The 20,100-nt window shown below is 37.0% G+C and overlaps 1 protein-coding gene across 3 annotated transcripts in view; it reads right to left on the reverse strand.

Moving 5' to 3' along the window:
- Positions 1-20,100, reverse strand: part of LOC149533884 (Holliday junction resolvase MOC1, chloroplastic-like) — a 112,999-nt gene that overhangs the window by 34,100 nt on the left and 58,799 nt on the right. For all 3 annotated transcript variants that reach the window (XM_089804795.1, XM_089804797.1, XM_089804796.1), the window contains exon 3: positions 14,535-14,587. In XM_089804795.1, the coding sequence (XP_089660921.1) occupies positions 14,535-14,587 (53 nt within the window). The remainder of the gene's footprint in view (positions 1-14,534; positions 14,588-20,100) is intronic.

Here is a 20,100-nt window from a genome sequence, read left to right on the forward strand (position 1 = left end):
AAGAGCAACTGACACATCCCTCGCTAACAACTACCCAACCCCAACTAACTATCATTAATTAAAACATTGTATTATTAGACCCTGCATCTATCCCCCCAAACAAAAGAAGTCATCTTCCAGTCGACTACCCAATAAAACTAGAAAAAAACTATTCTTCATTAAGTAGGGTGGGAGGACGTCCCTGGATTGGAGGCTCGCTAGCAAATACATTGTAACTCTTGCTCTGCAGCCATATGCTTAGCTCGAATTCCTTGAAGTAGGACCAAAGCATCAATTCTATCCTTTTTTGCATCTGCCAACTTCACTTCCAAAGTAGCTTTCTCAACTTGACATTCTACTTCCTTTCGTCTTGCCAATTCCTTTTCTTCTTCCAATCACCTAGTGAAGTACTTTTCCTGCTGCAGTGCTAGTAATGCGCATCGCAATGCCTCCTCCATCTGGGCTAGTTTTTGTATGAGAAGTGGTTGCCCAAGTGTCATGGGGACAGTATATCCAGCTTGCCAAATCACTACTACCTGGTCATGGTCGAATCCACTCTACATAAGTAAATTCTAGTCCCTATAGCATTTTGTCTACTTAAATGCTACCAGTGACTGTGCTGCTCTGATGGCCGCTTCTAAGTTCTGACCCTGAGCCTCTCTCATGATCTCCTTAGTGGTCCATTCCAAGCCCTGTAACTCTTAAAGAAGTCTCTGACTGTTTCCTCAAATGAAGTTGCCATCCTTATTATTGTTGGTTCCAAGGGATCCTCTAGAGTTCGCACTCAATCCTCTGTCTGTACTTCCAAGGGAGTCTGTGAAGGAGGCAATATAATTGCAAATTTCCCCAACAAGTGATATGTTTCTGTTAACGACGATGTGTCCTCATCTTGCACTATTGGCATACTTATACTTGTTTTCTCCATGGACTTCTCCCCATGTACCACATTTTGTCAATAGGTTGAACTAACAAGACAATTGGTTGAGCTACCTAGATGCCTTCAAGTGTCACCAATCTAACGCTATGTGAAGCTTTCATGTGGCCCCGAAAATCTATCATCTTAGCATTAGGAAGTCAGCTACAAGAAAAGAAATTCATTGGAATGGAAATATGCTTCGCACCCCATTGAGGAAGTAGTTGTCCACCCCATTCGAACCTTAATGGGACAAAAGGGGGTTATTAGGAATCATTATTTCTTCCTCGATTTTGTAGTGACTACTCTGGAGAAGAAGGGGTACTGTGCATTATTGGGGAAAACATGGTTAATCTCAGCAAAGGCAAATCACAAATGGAAGAAAAATACTCTTTCTATCGAAGTTAATGGTCAGAAATACACAATTGACTTAAGGAGCCAATTTGAAAGTCAAGAGCTCACTTTTGATTCAAAAGCCGAGGGAGAGGAGAGCAATAGAATTGAGCTAGATGAAGAAGCCATTCTACGACTAGAAGAATGTTTAGAAGATGAAACAAATTCCCTCAACGACCAGTTTCACTAGCAAATGGAGGATTATGAAGAGTTTCAACCAGGGTAATATGTTGCAGATTTAGGAGATGGAATCTAAGGACAGTTATCAAGGGTGTTACAAGGACCACATAGAAGGTACGGTCTCAATTGATGATACCCCAGCACACACATTCCATAAAAAGAAACAAATAGAGTACGAAGAGGCTAAGGTGGAGAAGTTGAATTTAGGCGAAAGGGACCAACATAAGCAAATTTTTAAAGGAGATGACTAGGATCATGTTTTGAAAGCAGCAACATTCAAAATATTCCTTAAGTATAAAGATATGTTTGCTTGGACGTACAAGGACTTAAAAGGAGTGCCACAAAATATTCCTTAAGTATAAAGATATGTTTGTTGGGACGTACAAGGACTTAAAAGGAGTAACACCTGAGTTGTGCATTAATTGAATACCTTTGACACCGGAGCAAGACCAGTACGTAGAAGACCTTATCGAATGAATAGGAACTATGTGGCTAAGGTTCAAGAGGAGATTACTAAGATGCTTGAGGCTAGCATAATATTCAAAGTACAAACCAGCAAGTGGGTGTTGTCAATAGTTATATTCTTGAAAAAAGATGGAAATCAAATCCGGAATTGTGTAGACTTCATGTACCTAAATGCAATAACTATAAAAGACCCTTTTCCAATCCCCTTAACGGACAATATCTTGGAAGAAGTGGCCTAACAAGAGATCTACTCCTTCATGAACAGGTTTTCAAGGTACAACCAAATCAGCATTGATGAAGCGGACAAACTGAAAAACCACCTACGCAATGGAAGATGGAATATATGCTTACACCCGGATGCCATTTGGGTTGTGTAATGCACCAGCCACATTCCAATAAATTATTAGTCACGTATTTGATGGGATGTCAATAGGCAATTTCAAGGCCTTTCTAGAGGACTAGTCTATCTGCAGCGGAAGGAGCACACCTAAAGGCTATACGAGAATGCATGGAATGATGCAAAAGGGCTAGGCTAGCATTAAACCCAATGAAATGTCGATTCATGATCCCCTAAGACAGACTCCTCGGACATATAGAGTGCAAAGAAGGATTGAATACGAATCCTAACAAAATCAGTCATTGCTGACATGGAAGCTCCCACAAATGTGATGGGTGTCAAGTTATTTTTAGGGCACGTGGGATACTATAGGAGATTTATAAGGGGGTTTGCAAAAGTATCCCTAACCTTGGAGAAATTAACCAAAAAATAGGAGAAATTTGCATGGGAAAAGGACCAAGAGGAGGCCTTTAAAGAATTCAAGAGGAGATTGGTGGGAGCTCCAATCCTTATATATCCTAACTAGAACAAGGAATTTCACATCCATGTGGACACATCTAACTATGCTCTAGGCGCCACTATGGCACAAATGGGAAAGGAGGGATTGGACCACCCGATGTGCTTTGCTAGCAGGTTACTTTCAAAAGCAGAACGAAATTTCAATACCACAGAGAGAAAAGCACTAGGTATGTTCTATGCAGTTCAAAAGTTTAGACATCACTTATTAGCCACTCCTTTTACATTTTTTGTAGATTGTCAAGCTCTTATGTATCTGGTTAACAAGCCAATTATCAAAGGAAGAGTAAGTAGGTGGTTAATCCTTCTCCAAGAATTCACCTTTAAAATCGGGGTTCAGCTAGGGAAGAGTCATGTGATCACAGATCGGCTATCCAAAATAAAGTCAAAAGAACCTGCGGGGAATGGAGTAAATGAAGACATTCCAAATGCCCACTTGTTTCAAACTGTCATACTGCCACAATGGTACGAAGGTACTAGCCAATTCCTATCTACTGCTACCTTTCTGAGAGAAATGCTAGTGGCTGAAAGGAGATAGATTGTATTGAAAAGCAAGACATTTCAGATGATTATAAAAGGGTTATTGTATAAGATGAGGCTAGATGAGGTGTTAAGGAGATGTGTGATGGAGGAAGAGATCCCTAGGGTCCTCAAGGAGTCCCATGAAGGCCTGGCAAGAGGGCATATGGTACCGGATGCTACAGCCCGGAAGGTACTCTTGGCAAGACTCTATTGGCCTACACTTCATGCAGATGCCCGAGAATGGGTTCTCAATTGTGATACATGTCAGAGGGCAGGGAAACCACTCACAAGAGACTTCATGCCACTATTTCCCTCGCAACCACACGAGCTATTTGAGTGCTGGGGTTTAGACTTTGTGGGCCCTCTACCTACCAACAACACTCACAAATGCAAATATATAGTCATTGCGACAAAGAATCTTACAAAATGGGTGGAGGCAAGGACACTTTCAGACAACACAGCAATAAGTACAGCCAAATTCCTCTATGAACAGATATTGACTCAGTTTGGCATACCCTTGCAGTTAACCAGTGACAGAGGAGTGCACTTTGTCAACCAGGCAATCCGGACAATGACAAGTGAGATAATAACCAAGTTCTCAGAATTTTCTGTGTTTAAATAAATTGGTCATTGTAATTGCAACTGCTTATATTGCAATTGAAATTCAAGTTGCGGCTATTATTAGTTGTTCATTGAAAATAGTTTGGAATTGAAATAAGGAGTTGCAAGGTTGCACAATAACTGTTTGATGAAATGTGAAGTTGTAGCTATGTGTTTCAGTTATATTGAATCGCTAGTGTGCATGTCAAGTATTTGTAGAAATGCCTTGTAGCGGTAGGTGCACATTGGGATGAGTGGCAAGTGTATCTTTATGTCTACTAGCTGTACTAGTAAACTCCAGTCACATATATATTTGTCAAAAGTCTGAAACAACTAGTATATTATTTCTATAACAGCCTTGCATTGTCAGAAGCATTCAATAACTTCAATTGCAGCCTACAAACTTAAAGAAAACATACAGAAAATTCATAACAGCAGTTTCGAACATTGTATGCTAAATTTTGGATAATATTCCTTGAGCTTCATAACGACAGATTGTGATCAGATAGACAAGGGGCATTGTAGAATTGGAGTTGGAACCAGCAGGGGTTCTTCACACAATGTGATTTTTCAGATGTATGATAACCAAAGTTCTCTGGCACTTCAGAAATCAAAGAAATGAAAACAAGAGTTCATTTAATACAACTTGTGAGAAAGTTTGGTTGGATAGAATTATGGATGATTTGATGCCTTAAAATAAGTAATAGAGTGCCCTTATAGCTGTTCTCCCTTAACTGCTGCTACAATACAATGCCATTGCATCGGTTCTCCCTTAATTGCAGACTTTCTTCCCTTCCTTGTGTCAGACTATTGTCATGTCCATGTCTTAATATTTATTAACAGACCACAATGCATTATAAAACTCACATTGATAAATTAATCCTTACTTCTGCATTACCAAAAATTGAATAATATTAACACTAGATTCAAATCTGATTACTGTGATTCCTCTCTGGTACTAAGAATTTGAATTGTTGAAGGATATTGTATTCTTGTACAATTCTAAGTCCTTATTCTTTTATTCAACGATCCTTCGAATGGACACTGAAACAACTTAATTTGTCCTTGCTAGGTGTTCACTGTTTTTCTTCTGATTGATGCCTGATACCCTTTTCGCTTGATTGAGATCCCAGATTGCACATCTGCAGATCTGAGTTTAACATTCTGCTCTATTCTTATTATTCTTGTATTTTTTACCTGATTACCTTGTCCTTTTATATCTTAATTTTGAAAATGATAAGACACAATCCATGTCTCTTCACTTGTGTCATTCCATAATTCCCTTAATTGATGCCTTCACTCCAATTGGTTTTGAACTTACTCCATATTGATAATTGCAGGATAATGGATTAGTTTATGCTCGTAAATCTTGAATGCTAATCTTGCTATCAATTGATTATCAAGTATTCTGATACCTTATGTCACTTGTACAATTCTGTAGGTCATTGATTAACATAATGACATTTTTGGTTGATATCAAAGATTATATCATTGCTGGATATTGCTGATAATCTCCAGCATTAAGTAAGTTGGTCACTATCCATTGGGTAATCATTATGGCAGTTTGGATATATCTTCAATCATTTTGCTCACTGCATATTTGTCAGCCTTCCATGTAAGACATCATTATAGTCAGTATCTTTGATCATTGTTGATATTTTATTTATCATCATATTGATATTATTCCTTGCTTCCATTCATCAGATGTTTAGAAATTGATGTTATTCCATGACGTCAGTGATATTCTTCATACATTACTTTTTAGCTTTTGTAACGGATTATAGTCATACCCCCTTAACCTGCAACTCATTTATTGATTGTTAGTCTTTGATGCAATGATGATTCATTTACTTTCAATGGACTTAGTCTATCTTCTCGACATGTTTCATTCATCGAACATGCTCCTATGGTATAGTTGACATGTTCTTTATTGAAAGCTTGATGATTGCAAACTTATAATAAGTATTTAATTATAACTTATTAAGTTGTCTCATCTAGGGTTTTTCATGTCAGGGATGTGACATTTAGCCACAAGATACCATGTTAGCTATAAAATGATGTTTTAGCATAACATACAAAATTAAAATACTTCAACATGGCAAAATTGCAACACTAACTAGAATCATAGAACATTCAACATAGTAAAATAGTACATACCCAATAGTAATATTCAAAAATAGAAATTCAAGCACCCATCCTAGCGGCGGTGTGGCTCTGGAATGGTGGAGGTGGGGGTACTTGGGTACTCCATATACCCGTTGTGGGGACATCTCGGGGACAGATACTTCGAGTTCTGGGAGGGGGTGTGAGTCCCCATGTTTCACTGGCTATTATAAAACGCCTATCATAATAGATATAAATGTTGTGTTCCAAATAGCATTTATTTTAACTATTCTTTCACAGTCACAACATCAAATACATGTTCCCCCTCTGGCACTCTACGGTACGCATGTTGGCACAATTAAAAAGTATTCCTAACAAAATAGTAATCAAGTAGACACTAGGCAATTCTAGCAAGAATAACAAAAAGTTTGGAAAGATTTTTTTCTTTATGTGGCATTGCAAGTATCCCTTATATCAACCACAAGAATATAAATATATTCTTCTATCTTATTTCACAACATAAAGCTACCAATACTACTCTCTCTAATAGTGAAACCTTGATGAACGCGCAATAAAAGCATGATCATCATGTATCCTTGGTTTGATAGAATTGTATTCCATACTAAATTCTTAGCAGCATTGGTATCAATGGTTTCAAAAAAATTCGACAGTGGTCCTTATAAGTAGTGAACTAGCCTAGATTTGGTCTCTAACATCAACCATCTACGTACTCTGCACAGAAACTCTAACAACATCCTTTTATGTAATGTGTGACTACAACAATTGTACCATCAACAATTGAATTGCCAAAAATGAACAGGTTAAGCAAACTGTCCAGTAGATGCAAAAAAAAATTCTTAATTACAAATTAAAATTGATTTGTACATGAACATATACTATGTTTGCTAAAATAAAATCTACAATAAATATTACAAGCATAGCTTATTTTTCGTTTCTAGTTCAACAAAACTAGACAAAGACAAAAAAAAATTTACTAAAAAGAAAATCAGATTACTATTCGAAATGTAAATGAATCAAAGATGTTGTCAAACTTTTTGTTTTTCCAAGATTGCTGCAGATGTAATAGTATTGCCTTCTTGGTATGTGTGTGACAGTGCGAGGCAGAAGAATCCCCATAGGAGATGTCCTATCCCCTAGCAATAAACCATATAGCGGAATATAAACAATAACACAGATTTAGATCCAAATTCACACCAATTCTCACAATAGAACCACAAGATTTTCTTCCAACATGCCCGATTCTAAGGTCTTTCGAGTTACAGCCAATTACACAAGCAATTACAGTAACAGTTTTGCAAGACTCACAAGATCCACGCACCTAGCTAGCCCAAATCCACAATCTAGTAGAAACCCCAAGAATAATCTAAACTTGTGCTCACAAGCCACCAAGCAACCTTCTTGTTTCCCAAGCCCACACTTAGCTACAAGCTCTGCTACACTTCGCTCCTCTCAGCTGCTCTATACTGAACTGAATCTGAATAATGACTCAAGACATTTCAGGATCCCCCTACTTATAGTAAACCAGGCCACAGGTCAGCCAAGCAAGTTACATTAAATAAGCCCTCAAGCCCCAAGTTTACAATGCATAACTAACTCATATGACCACATAAATATGCATGCCCTTAAGCATATGTCCACGTGTCATCCAACTATCCAAATTCAAGAGCGCATACACCAACTCCCTCAGATCGAAGCTTGTGAATACAATCTACAAAGTATTCCGGTAAATCAAGAAAAGGTTGCCAACAGTCACCAAAATGGCTCTAAGTTCAAGATGATTACTTCAATCATTATGTGCACTAAGGACCAGGTTCCCCAATATGCCTCGAATACATCCCCAACTATGCAAAGCATAAGTCCACAAATCCAAGCATGATGCTCCTGCATACAAGATTGCTAACTACCATATGATGCTCCTGCATCAAACACCCCAGGTGCAAAGAAAAGATGTTCTCAATAGCTAGTAAAACATCTTTCAGGATTCAAAACTCCAACCCCAAACTGGTTCTTCACATACATGTCCTCCACTACATAAACTTACAAACTCTTTCCTTTGTTCCTCGTCCACAACTCTTTTCCTACAACTATCATCTTCCCATCTATCTTAGGTGTGCAACAAGTCCCATGCTAATCTCTAACCCCTTGAGAATCCTTCAACTCAACCTGGCTACCAAAACTTAGGTTCCTCCTACCAAGTTTTGCATTCTGCAAAGGAATCAACGAAAACTTCTTGTCACCCTTCTCAACAATAAGCATATTCTTGACACAATCATGCACTGCCCTGCAATCATATTGCCAAGGTCTACCAAGTAATATGTGACAACTACTCATGTCCACAATATCACACAACACTTGATCTGCATATTGTCCAATCTTAAAATTAACAAGACATTGCTCCCTCACCTCCAGAGCATGTTCATCTTGCAACCAACTAATCATATAAGGACAAGGATGTCTCACTCTCTTCAAACCAAGTTTCTGAACCATCTCCTCAACAACTAGGTTATCAGTATTACCACCATCCACAATTACATTCGAGCATTTACCTCAAGACTTGCACCGAGTCCCAAACAAATTCCTTCTTTGACAAGGTTCCAGCACCTTCATACCAAACAATGCTCGTAGCACCGGCAAGTTCTCTTCCACCTCAAGCTCATTCACTGAGTCCACATTTTCATTCACCATAGCAGTTCTTCTATCACCAGCCTTCTTGTCAGCATTGGCACACTCAAAAGATCTATATCCTTCTTTACCACGTCTATAGCACATACCTTTAAATGCAACCTTAGTTGTTCTTCTCTTATGCTCAACAGGTTTTCAATCATCCTTAGTAATTTATGTATCCTTCTCATATTGTTCCTTCATTTCCTTCCCTCAAGAATTACCCTGATGTCTCATCTTCAACTTCATTTCTGCCCTCAGAACATACTAAAAACCATCCTCAACTAAATCAATCTTCAACATACTAAACTCATCCTGGATATTGAATCTCAAGCCATTAATATATCTAACCACCTTTTTCTTAGACAATTCTATATGTCCAGATTGAATAGTTAACTTGTAAAACTCCTCAGTGTAATCCTTCAGAGATTTATCCTTCTGTTTCAAATTCTACAATCTTTTAAACAATTCAAGTTCATAATCAGCAAGAACAAGCTTAGCCTTCAATTTTGTCACCATCAATCTCCATCTAATGATCTCCATTTCACCACCTTCTTCTCTATTTCTTTGCAATTCTTTCCACCATAATGCAGCAAGTTCGTTCAACTTAGTTTGTGCTAACCTCACTCTGAGCAGATCTCCAATATCCTCTAACTCAAAGTAGTCTTCCAACTCACCAATCCAACCAATCACATCTTCAGGATTCAAAGTGCCTCAAAAATTAGAAAAATCCATTTTATGCTTCAATTTCAATTGAGCTCCAAATCTATCCAACTATCCAGCTCTATCTTCCATAGCTCTCCCCATTCGATCAATTTTGTCTTCACCACTATATCCTATGATGTTCTTGACCTCCGGAGGCTAAATGAATAATCTGAAATAGAATTGTATGGAATGGACAATGTATGACGATGAAAGGATTGGGGTTTGTATGGTGGGGAAAGGAATACTGGCACCGTACAGTAACAAAGAATAGGGCTGAAAACAAGGCTTTAAGGTATTACATTTATGGTCGTACAGTAGGGAAGGCACTTGATGGTCGTATGGTAGAAGGTATGCAGGGGCCGTGCGGTAGGCAATTCATGGCCTTAGGGTGGAATCAGAGGACAAGGGAAGGTCGTACAGTAGGGTCGTATGGTGTATGGGGGCAGTTGTATGACAAAGGCCAGATAGGTCGTACAGTGGATGAAGGAGGGGAGTGAAGGCCCAATTTGTCATACGGTGATGGAACAAGTTTGTGCGGTGAGGAAGGGAGGGTACGGAATGAAGATCCAATTGTGAGATGGATGGTGTGTGGATGGTGGGAAAATGTCCAGTACTGTAACTAGAACTTAAAGACCCAAATTCATCAGAAAATGCCAAAACACGAACAAAGATAGAACATATACATTCTTCAAATAACATTTGTCACAAGATGGTGCTCCGATTTGCTAGATCCAAGCGAAGTATTATAGGCGATGGAATAGGGTAAGGGTTGAATCCCACCAAAACCGGAAAGCCAAGTAGGGAAGATCTTTCACTTCTGAAATGGCGAACGGAGAATCCCAACGGGAATTCGCAAAACAAAGAAATAATCCAAAATGCATACCTACGACTACTTACAAGCTGTGCTTAAATACCCGTCGGGGAAAACCTTTCCGAGGGTGTACAAAGATAGTCGACAGCAACACTTAACAACAAAAACTAAAATTAAAATAAGTCCAAGATATATTAAATCAATCGAAACCACAAATACAAATATTAACTTGGGCCCCATATTAATTAAAGTGACTAATAAAGGTCCTTTTATTATATTATTTAAATTCTAGGATCAATTAATTAATTAATTTAATTTAATTATTACATTAAAAATTTGGGACATTACAAATCTAGCAACCTCAAAGTCTTCAACAACTTCTTCATAATCATCTTCAAAACCCACATGCCTTGGTACACCATGGCTCTCAAGATCTCAGCAACCATATCATTCTTCATCAGCTCCATCTCATATCTAAAATCTAATCTAATCTTCTCTGTCATCCTTGGCTCCACAACATCACAGAGGTTTGCAATTTCCCTAGGGTCCAATCTTAGAGGCATCTTTCAAGATCTTCACAAACCCAAAGCAACAAATCCACAAGATCAACCAGCTCTGATACCACTTGATGCAGTGCAAGGCAAGAGAATCCCCAAAGGAGATGTCCTAACCCCCAACAATTAACCACACAGCGGAATATTAAGAATAACACAAAGATTTAGATCCAAAATACGACAATTCTCATAATATAACCATAAGATTTTCTTCCAACATGCTCGATTGTAAGGCCTTTTGGGTTACGGCCAAATACATAAGCAATTACAATAACAATTCTGCAAGACCTCACAAGATCCATGCACCTAGCTAGATTAGATCCACAATCTGGTAAAAAATCCCAAGAAAAATCTAAGGTTGTGCCCGCAACCCACCAAGCAACCTTCTTGTTTCCCAAGCCCACACTTAGCTACTAGCTCTGCTACACTTCGCTCCTCTCAACTAATCCATGATGAACTGAATCTGAATAATGACTCAAGACATCTCAAGACTGCCACTTACTTATACTAAACCAACCCACAGGTTGGCCTAGCAAGTTGCATTAAATAATCCCTCAAGCCACAAGTCGCCTTTGCAACCAACATTAAATAACTAAATACTTATGACAAGGCCCAAGTTTATAATGCATTACTAACTCATATGACCACATAAAAATACGCACCATTAGGCATAGGTCCAGGTGTCATCCAACTATCCAAATCCAAGAGCACACATACCAACTCCCTCAAATCAAAGCTTGCAAATGCAATCTCTGAAGTCTACCAATAAATCAAGAAAACATTACCAGCAGTCACCAAAATGGCTCTTAAAATATGCCTCGAACACATCCCCAATTGCACAAAGCTTAAGTCCACAAATCCAAACTTGATGCTCCTGCATATAGGACTGCTGACTACCCCAAGATGCTCCTACATCAGTGTGCTTCAATGCCAGCGATTTCTTTCTTAATTATAATATGCAATAGAAATGGAAAGACATGTCTCCTCGTGAGACATGTCTATCTATTATAACCTAATTTATATAATAACAAATGATTATATAATATCTCCTATATATATCTTACCTCTCACACTTATACACACACACACACACACATGCATTCTAGTCTCATATTTTATCCACCTCACGCTACCAAACATCAACACTCCCTCTTAGCTAGGGAGGATAAATAGAGCACCATATATTAACTCAATTTAATATAAAGATATTGGGAGTATAAGACTCCTGAATGTCAACTCTTTTGAAATTCACCACGTACTCTATGAGCAATGGCCTCTGGGATGTTGAGTTGCAAGATTTTCACCAAGTACAATGAGTAATGGCCTCCTAAATGTCAACTCATTTGATATTCACCAAGTACTCTGTGTCATAACCTCTTGAACATCAATTTGCATAAAATTCACCAAGTACTCAAAATGTTCATAAAGTATGTGCACGTGTATTCTCATAATGCTTACCATATGAACATCAATCATGCAAAGTATAATCTATCATGATCTTCATAGACATCATAAGATATCCATCATAATAGAAAATTAAGTTATTGTAAGATCGTCACCTTTCAATAACTTCTGCAAATACAAGTGATGATCATTTGGAATTCCTCACATCCTCATGATGTACACATGGGATAGGCCCATCAACATAGTCATGAAGTATATTCATTAATCACAATCCTTGTGACAACTATAATTTATTGATCACTGGAGAATCCATCTTCAACATGATCTACTCCCTCTAAATCAATATGACCAATATCATTGAAGGTTGACTGAACCATGTCCTCTATCTGCTCCCTCTCTTTCAAGGTTGCCTCTAATGAAATTTCAGGCTCCCTCTGAATCTCAATCTCCCTCTTCCCTAATTGGCTTGATACCTAAAGTCTTAGTGGTTGGTCTAATGACTTTCTCCCTTGCTACTGGCCAATACGTTTATTGGCATTCAAAGGGAATGCCTCAAATTATTATCGTATGCAGTTATCTAATGTTATTGATGGAGTCTATTGTCACCATTTTTCATATGGATGTTATCAACGGTGTTGATCAAGCCAATCTTCAAACTCGTGGGCTTTCAATGCATCTAAAATCAAGCAAATTCTAGAATCTAGCAGAGCACGCTGACAACATTGAAGGTGATTAATTTATTCGCCATTTGATACTTCAACCATCAAGATCGCACATACAGGATCCTGTACAAATTACTATCGCAACAATAATATATTAAGATAACGAGTTAGCAATTTTCACTCTAATTCCTTTCACACAAAGTGAAGACTTATCAGATTAATTTCACAAAGGAGGCTTCAAACTCTCATAATGTGTCAGCACATACATAGTAACATTTTGCTTCACCCATTTGTAAGCCTTCAACCACATTTTAGCGAGAAGTGTTTAAGACTTCTAAGACTTCTCATGTTTCATTCAAATTGCATTCGATATTAGAATTCATGATCGCTACATAAGAGAGCTTCATACACATGACTTACTTCCTTTCGATTTTCCATTACTCCTGGACATTATTACTATGCACGAATCGAAGACCTTCGCTTGCATGGTACACCCCTGATTTATCACATGAAGCACCCCTTTGCAAGGTGCAGTGCCCTTGCTCTGAATCACTAGGGCGTCAAATTCAAGGTTGTCGAGGAGGATTTGCACCATAGAAGTTCCTTGCTACTTCAATCAAATCCTATATACAAGCAGATCCATGTTCTTCTCCACAACAGAAGAAACACTTCTCAATCGTTTGTAATACTTCAATACATTTAGGAATTCTAGCCCAAATCCTTCTCTACTCTTATAAAATTTCTATGAAAGATCTCTAGACTGATCACATCAACAAAAAATATTTCGAGTAAGTCTTCTCTTTGATGATATAGAAAAGCACAAAAATAGATGTTGCCATAATCCCCTTCTGAAAGAATTCGAACAATGTCATAGAAGTAATTCTCATCAAGTGCTTTCATCATTCTTGCAATCTCACAAGCGATAGGGAACCTACTCTAATACCATGTTGTTTTTCTGGGATCACTACAAATGTAATAGTACTACCTTCTTGGTATGTGTATTTCAATGGCAATGATTTCATTCTTAATTATATTCAAGAATAGACATGGAAAGACATGTCTCCTCATGCGACATGTCTAACCATTATAATCTAACAATAATAACAAATGATTATATAATATCTCATATATTTAATACATTTATAATTTATATATATAATATCTCACACTTATATATATATATATATATATATATATATATATATATATATATATATATATATATATATATATATATATATATATATATATATATATATATATTTTAGTCTCGTAGTTTACCCAACTAAATCTACCAAACATCAACAACATTAATATTAACAACATACAAGAACAATGGGAAATAAATTCCAACATTGCACCTAAAAAATACTTTGGTGCCGAAGCAATGGCCACATTTCATGCCATAAGATTAATCTTTCTCAATAAGGCCAGCTAGAGAATATCATTTGTCAAACAATGAAGAGTTGACCTATGGTATCTACCAATTATCACTGGAGGAAAATATTTTATCATATTACAATAGTCCCAACTATATCTTTAAAAAAATTCAGAAGTATCGAGAATCAATTTTATACAGCCCCAAAATACTGAAGAGAAAACATTTTGAACACTTCATAAGCTTATATTCCAAAAATACTAAAAAGAGGAGTTTAATATCAAATTCTTGCTAGTAAAAACTACATGAAAAGTTGTTTAGACATTGTACCTGTTTCCCATCTCTTGGAAAAGGTATAGCTTGTTCTATGTATGCAGAACTTCCTGAAAAAACAAATATACATTTATTTACAATGTTGACACAGTGAGACCTTGTAGAACAATATTACAATGAAAACAAATACAATGCAAAGTTGAACAAAATAAAAATATTAGATGTTAATTCATTTCCCCATTGGAGGATAAGTCATTTCCTTGAAAGTTTTTCAAGTTTTAGCTATGTAGGATAAACCAAATGCAACAAATTACCTGTCACCATTAAAATTAAACCCAACATTCAAACATTAACATTAAATATAACAAGTTTGATTCTATGTAATTCTAAGATGTGCTTGCAAAAGAAATTTGCAAACTACACTTACTTCCACAAAAGCTTATAAGCATAACAACGATCGTCATGCCTTAAAAATTAGTAGTGTGAAGCACACAAATTATTTGATAATATAGAAGAAAAACAAAGTACACTATGATCATAAAACATACATGATATATAGAAATGCATGGTTCCAACTTCTTGGCATGGAGTCAAAATAGCACTATATCTATGAGCTCAACCTAATGTAAATTGTTGATCGATGGAAAAAGTTGTAACGTAAAATTACATTGAAAACAAATATATGTCATCATATGGGATAATGTAGTCAAAAAAGTAATCTCAAAAATTTTGATCCCCATTTCTGTTGATTATGTCATAACTTTGCCTTTTAAATACAAACAATTAGGTAGTCACAATACAATAACAAAACTACTTACCTCTTTTTGATATCATTTTAATATTTGCCAAATTTTGAACTTTTTATTTCCTAATCGTCATGTCAAGTACTTCATTGCCAAAAAATGTTCCGATTGCCCTAAAGTGTTTAATTTCGCACCATTGTGAAATAAAACCTCTCTTGTTTCAAACAAGACTCTCAAAGTACCTATCAAGCTTGTTGAGATTTGAAAAAACTATTAAATATTATAATCTAGGAAAGAAGGTGCAAAATTCCTTACTAGGGTGTGTGAGACTTCATTTTACCTAATGTGACAAAGTTTCTATCAAAACGCCTTCCAGTTGATATATATTAAATGTTCAATTTTTCGTCAAGCAATTACAAAAACAAATGAATCAAGAGTTTCATGGGAGCTGAGTGCGGAATGTTCCTATGGTGTCAAGATGGTCCTATATAGAACGTGTGTTACAGTTTTACCCAATAATTTTATCTACCATCGCCAATAATCAAATTCAATTGCAATATACAACCCGATGTGATACCATAATACCATGCAATGCGAGGGAATGATATCTTTTATTAATTCCAAAATAGTCCTTACAAATCTATCCTTTCTTATATATTATCCTTGTTGGTTAAGTAAACCAACAAACACATCCCTTTGCTACAACCAATTACCCAACTCCCCTACTAACAACTTTTATCCTCTAGTATAAAAATTATTTATTACTGGCCTACATTATCACCCCCTAAAAAAATAGTCGTCTTCCAAACGACTAAGACAAAAATGAGCTAACAAAATCACAAGTAGTGCTAAGAGGAAAGATTGTGAGGAAGTCCCTGGAATGGTGCCTCATGCTTGTTGTTTTTTTGGGAGTTTCAAGTCCTTTTCTTGTGGCCAATTGCTTTGCTTGTGTCATATGTAATAGTGTTAGTGCGTCCATTTTTGTCCTTATCTATCATTGCAAGCTTCTCTGCTTTATCCAATTTGCATTCCATTTCTAACTTTTATATTTTTGCTACTAAGAGAGCCCGTTCTCCATTGATCTTTGTTGCCTACCTCTTTACCTGTTATAGTTCCATAAAAGTTGTTCTAAATGTTTCCTCCATCTATGTTAATACAAGTATGAGGGGTAGTTGTCCCATGTATGTCTATACTATTTAGGATGTCTCCAATTTCTCCATATCTTCCTCCCTTTCGACACCTCCTCCAAGAAGTGTGTTGAATTCCTCATAACATCCGACCTACATAAATTTCAGCAATGACTTTGTCGCCTTTACTATCACTCCCATATCTAACTCCTTTGCCCTTTAGATTATCTCTTGGGTAGCTTGTGTTATGAGATTTATTTCCGCTACAAATCTCTCTGTTGTATCTCCAAATGATAGTGCCCCACTTTTTGTCATTCCTCCTTCGATGTCCTTTGGGTGTCCGCTTTTTGCTTCCATTCTATCTTCCCCCTCAGTTTGTTGACCTTGTTGCTCCTCCCATAGGTCTCTCATCCTCATCAAAGTAGGCAGGGATCGGGTTAACTTCTTTTATTCCCATCTGAAAATTTTCCAGTAGCCAGTTCGCTTCATCCATCGTACCTTTCTCACCTCCTTGTCCAAGGCTATTCTCCTAATGGTTAGTCTATATCTCCTCCCATTGTGTCCTCGCTTTACTAGTTTGAGTAGGTGCAAGTGTGACCATTAGGGCAATGGGTTGAGTAGTTTCTACTCCCTACGGACTATTGATTCTGATGATGTGCACTGCCTTTTTGTGTGATCTAATATCCACCACCGTAGTATGTGGTATCGATTCCATGGGGGCTAACTGTGTTACAGATGAAAGTTGTGACGTCGTGAATTCTATTCTTTGGCTCCCTAATCTGGGAATGTTGGTTCCTCCTTACCGTTGTTGCCTACATCTAACCCTGTACCTCTTATAGCTCTTCCAACTTCCATGTCATCCTATATAGTATGGTTGGTTTCTCTAGAAGGTGTTGCACAACTGGGCCTTTATACGGTATATGTATGGCCTTATCAATTTGGGATCATGCAGGTGTCCTCCACTGGTGTTTTATAGGTGTCTTTGTCTCCTTCAATACATCCACTTTCCTAATCTTCAATACTTTAATAATTGTAGGGTTAAAAGGTTTCATGCAACTCTTGTCCTCATTTGTACGTTGTCCTTCCATTAGGCCCTTTGATGGATGTCATCCTCATTCCTCCATATCGCCTAGTGTAAACCCCATCCCCTATTCCGGTACTACTCTTGGCACGGGCCCTTCTCCAATTTGTAAGAATGTGACATCTCTGGGCATTCCTAAGATGGTCTTCCATACTTGTATCTTCATTCTGCTCAAAACTAGAAGATGTATTTCGTACCTGTCTCTTCTGTTATTGTCCCTTCTTAATCTGAGCTTCCTTCTTCTTGCTTTGTGCTCCATGTATTAGTGGAAGCTTCCTACCTTTCTCTTTTCTTCCTTGGTTCACCACTCCCAGCGCTGAATGTTTTAAGGTAAGGCCACTAACTCATTGTGGGTTGGTAGGGTGCCACTTTGTTTGTCAAAGCAAATGTCCCCCAATGCTTTGGAGCTACTTGTGTGCAGAGGGCCTCTACATTTTTTCAGAGAGGAATTGAGACCAATTATAGATTCTCCCCATATTCAATCCATTTACCAAGCTAGCATCCATATGGCTATATCAAAGGTTCAGCTTCCTCATCTAAGTTTGCTTTTAACAAATCCACGATGCATCTCCATTACACATTAGCTATGAAGGTTTTTTTCAAACCCCTGTTGTTATTTTTACTCGAAATTCTTTCTCATTCTTTCTCTATAAGGTTATCTCTACAAATCAGTTGGAGACATATTTTCTTTTATTCCATTGTCCATTGTCTCTACAATTGTAGTGTCTTAGCAATCTGCCCTGTGGTACCATTAAACGACATTTCTTTCGGTTTAGTGCCAACTTGGCCCTCCAACATTACTCCATGCACTCCTTGAGGGTCTTGAGATGATGCTCTTTCCCACTATAGATCGACAAGTCATTTAAAGAAACCTTCAAGTTCCCAATGGACATCTTATCGAAAATGTGGAGTATAATCCTTTGGAAGGTAGCAAGTGTGTTACAAAGACCAAACAACATCCAACAGTACATGTGTCCACCACCACAAAGGTTGTTTTTAATATGTCCTCTTATGCGATATTGATCTGGCTATAACCTTAAATCCGTCCATGAAAAAGAAATTTTCATGGTCAATGACTTCTTCTAAGATGTTATCTGTAAAAGGAATTGTGAAGTGATCTTTCATAGTTACGACATTTAGCCATCTAAAATCTACACAGATCCATATCTGATTACCTTCCTTTTTCAACGATATGACTATAGTTGAAACCCATTCACTAGTTTGTAGCTTAAAGATGATACCGACATCAAGCATCTTGGCAATCTCTTCCTGTACTTTTACTGCATAGTTTTTATTAATTAGTATGGTCTTTTTGTACTAGTCTTGCTCCTCATATGAGGAGAATTTGATGGACACATAAGTTGGGTGGTACTACTTCCAAGTCTTTATACGTCCATGCAAATACGTCCTTGTATTCTAGAAAAAAATGAATGTTCTTTTTAATACCAAGTCCCAGTAATCCCCAACTTGAATTACCTTCGGATCGTCCTCATCCCCCAAGTTCATTCTTTTAATATTAGGTTCTTCAAATTTCACTACTTTGTCATTCTCAAACCAGTGGGATCGGGTGTCGTCTGGTTTTGTTGTACCTTCCTTGTACTCCTCATAATGTATTGGGTAAGCTTCTTCTTCAATTTTAATTTCATGAATTTGTAACTGTTAAAAATTTGAGATTGCTGCAAATGAAATAGCACTACTTATGTAGTATGTGTTTTTCAAATGCAACAATTTCCCTTGTATTTATATTGGGAATAACGATATGAAAAGACGTGCCCCTTCATTGGACATGTCTATTCATTAATGACATTATTAATATAATAACAAATTTATATACATACATACATACATACATACATACATATCATTATATCATTATTAATTTATCTCATATATAATGAACAAATTGTATCGAATACATAATTATTCATAGGTTTATCTGACTAAAGCTACAAAATACTAACACTACCTCTTAGCTAGGGCGGATAAACACAAGATAAGTATTACAGCATTGGTAATATTAGGAATGACAAATTTTAAGGATATATTTGGTCTAAAGTTATCTACCATTTTGATATCACATTTAATATCATGAGTATTGGCCTATCAAAATATCAACACATGATGTTCACCAAGTACTCTCAGTATTGGCCTATCAAAATATCAACACATGATATTAACTGAGTACTCAATAAGGTAATGGCCTGCAGAATATCAACATACAACATTAACTAAATACCTATCATATATCAATACAAATAACTCATAAACCATCAAGTGAATGACATCTAACACTTAGTTGTTCATTTACAAGATATAGTCCATCATGATTTGTTTCAACATTTACTTAAGTTATTGCAAGATCGTTACCTTCCAATAACTTCTGCAAATACAAGTGATAATCATTTGAAAGTCGTCACTTACTCATGATGTACACAAGGGGCAGGCCCGTACACATATGAGGTCACCACGCATACTATCATGTGGTGTTGTCATGACATACACCATGAATCATATTAGAGAATAAGGTTTTCACCTACCTCTCATAGAGAAGAATGTATTACAAGGGATTCCACTTGGAACTTCTTCACAAAGAAACACTAACCTTTTGACCTCCTTGTCAAGGTTATTTCCAATAAGATGTCAAAAACCCCCTGTGAATCTAAAACATATCC

Source organism: Cupressus sempervirens, chromosome 10, assembly GCF_028749045.1.
Source record: "Cupressus sempervirens isolate cs-2001-9-10 chromosome 10, ASM2874904v1, whole genome shotgun sequence".
Classification (NCBI taxonomy): domain Eukaryota; kingdom Viridiplantae; phylum Streptophyta; class Pinopsida; order Cupressales; family Cupressaceae; genus Cupressus; species Cupressus sempervirens.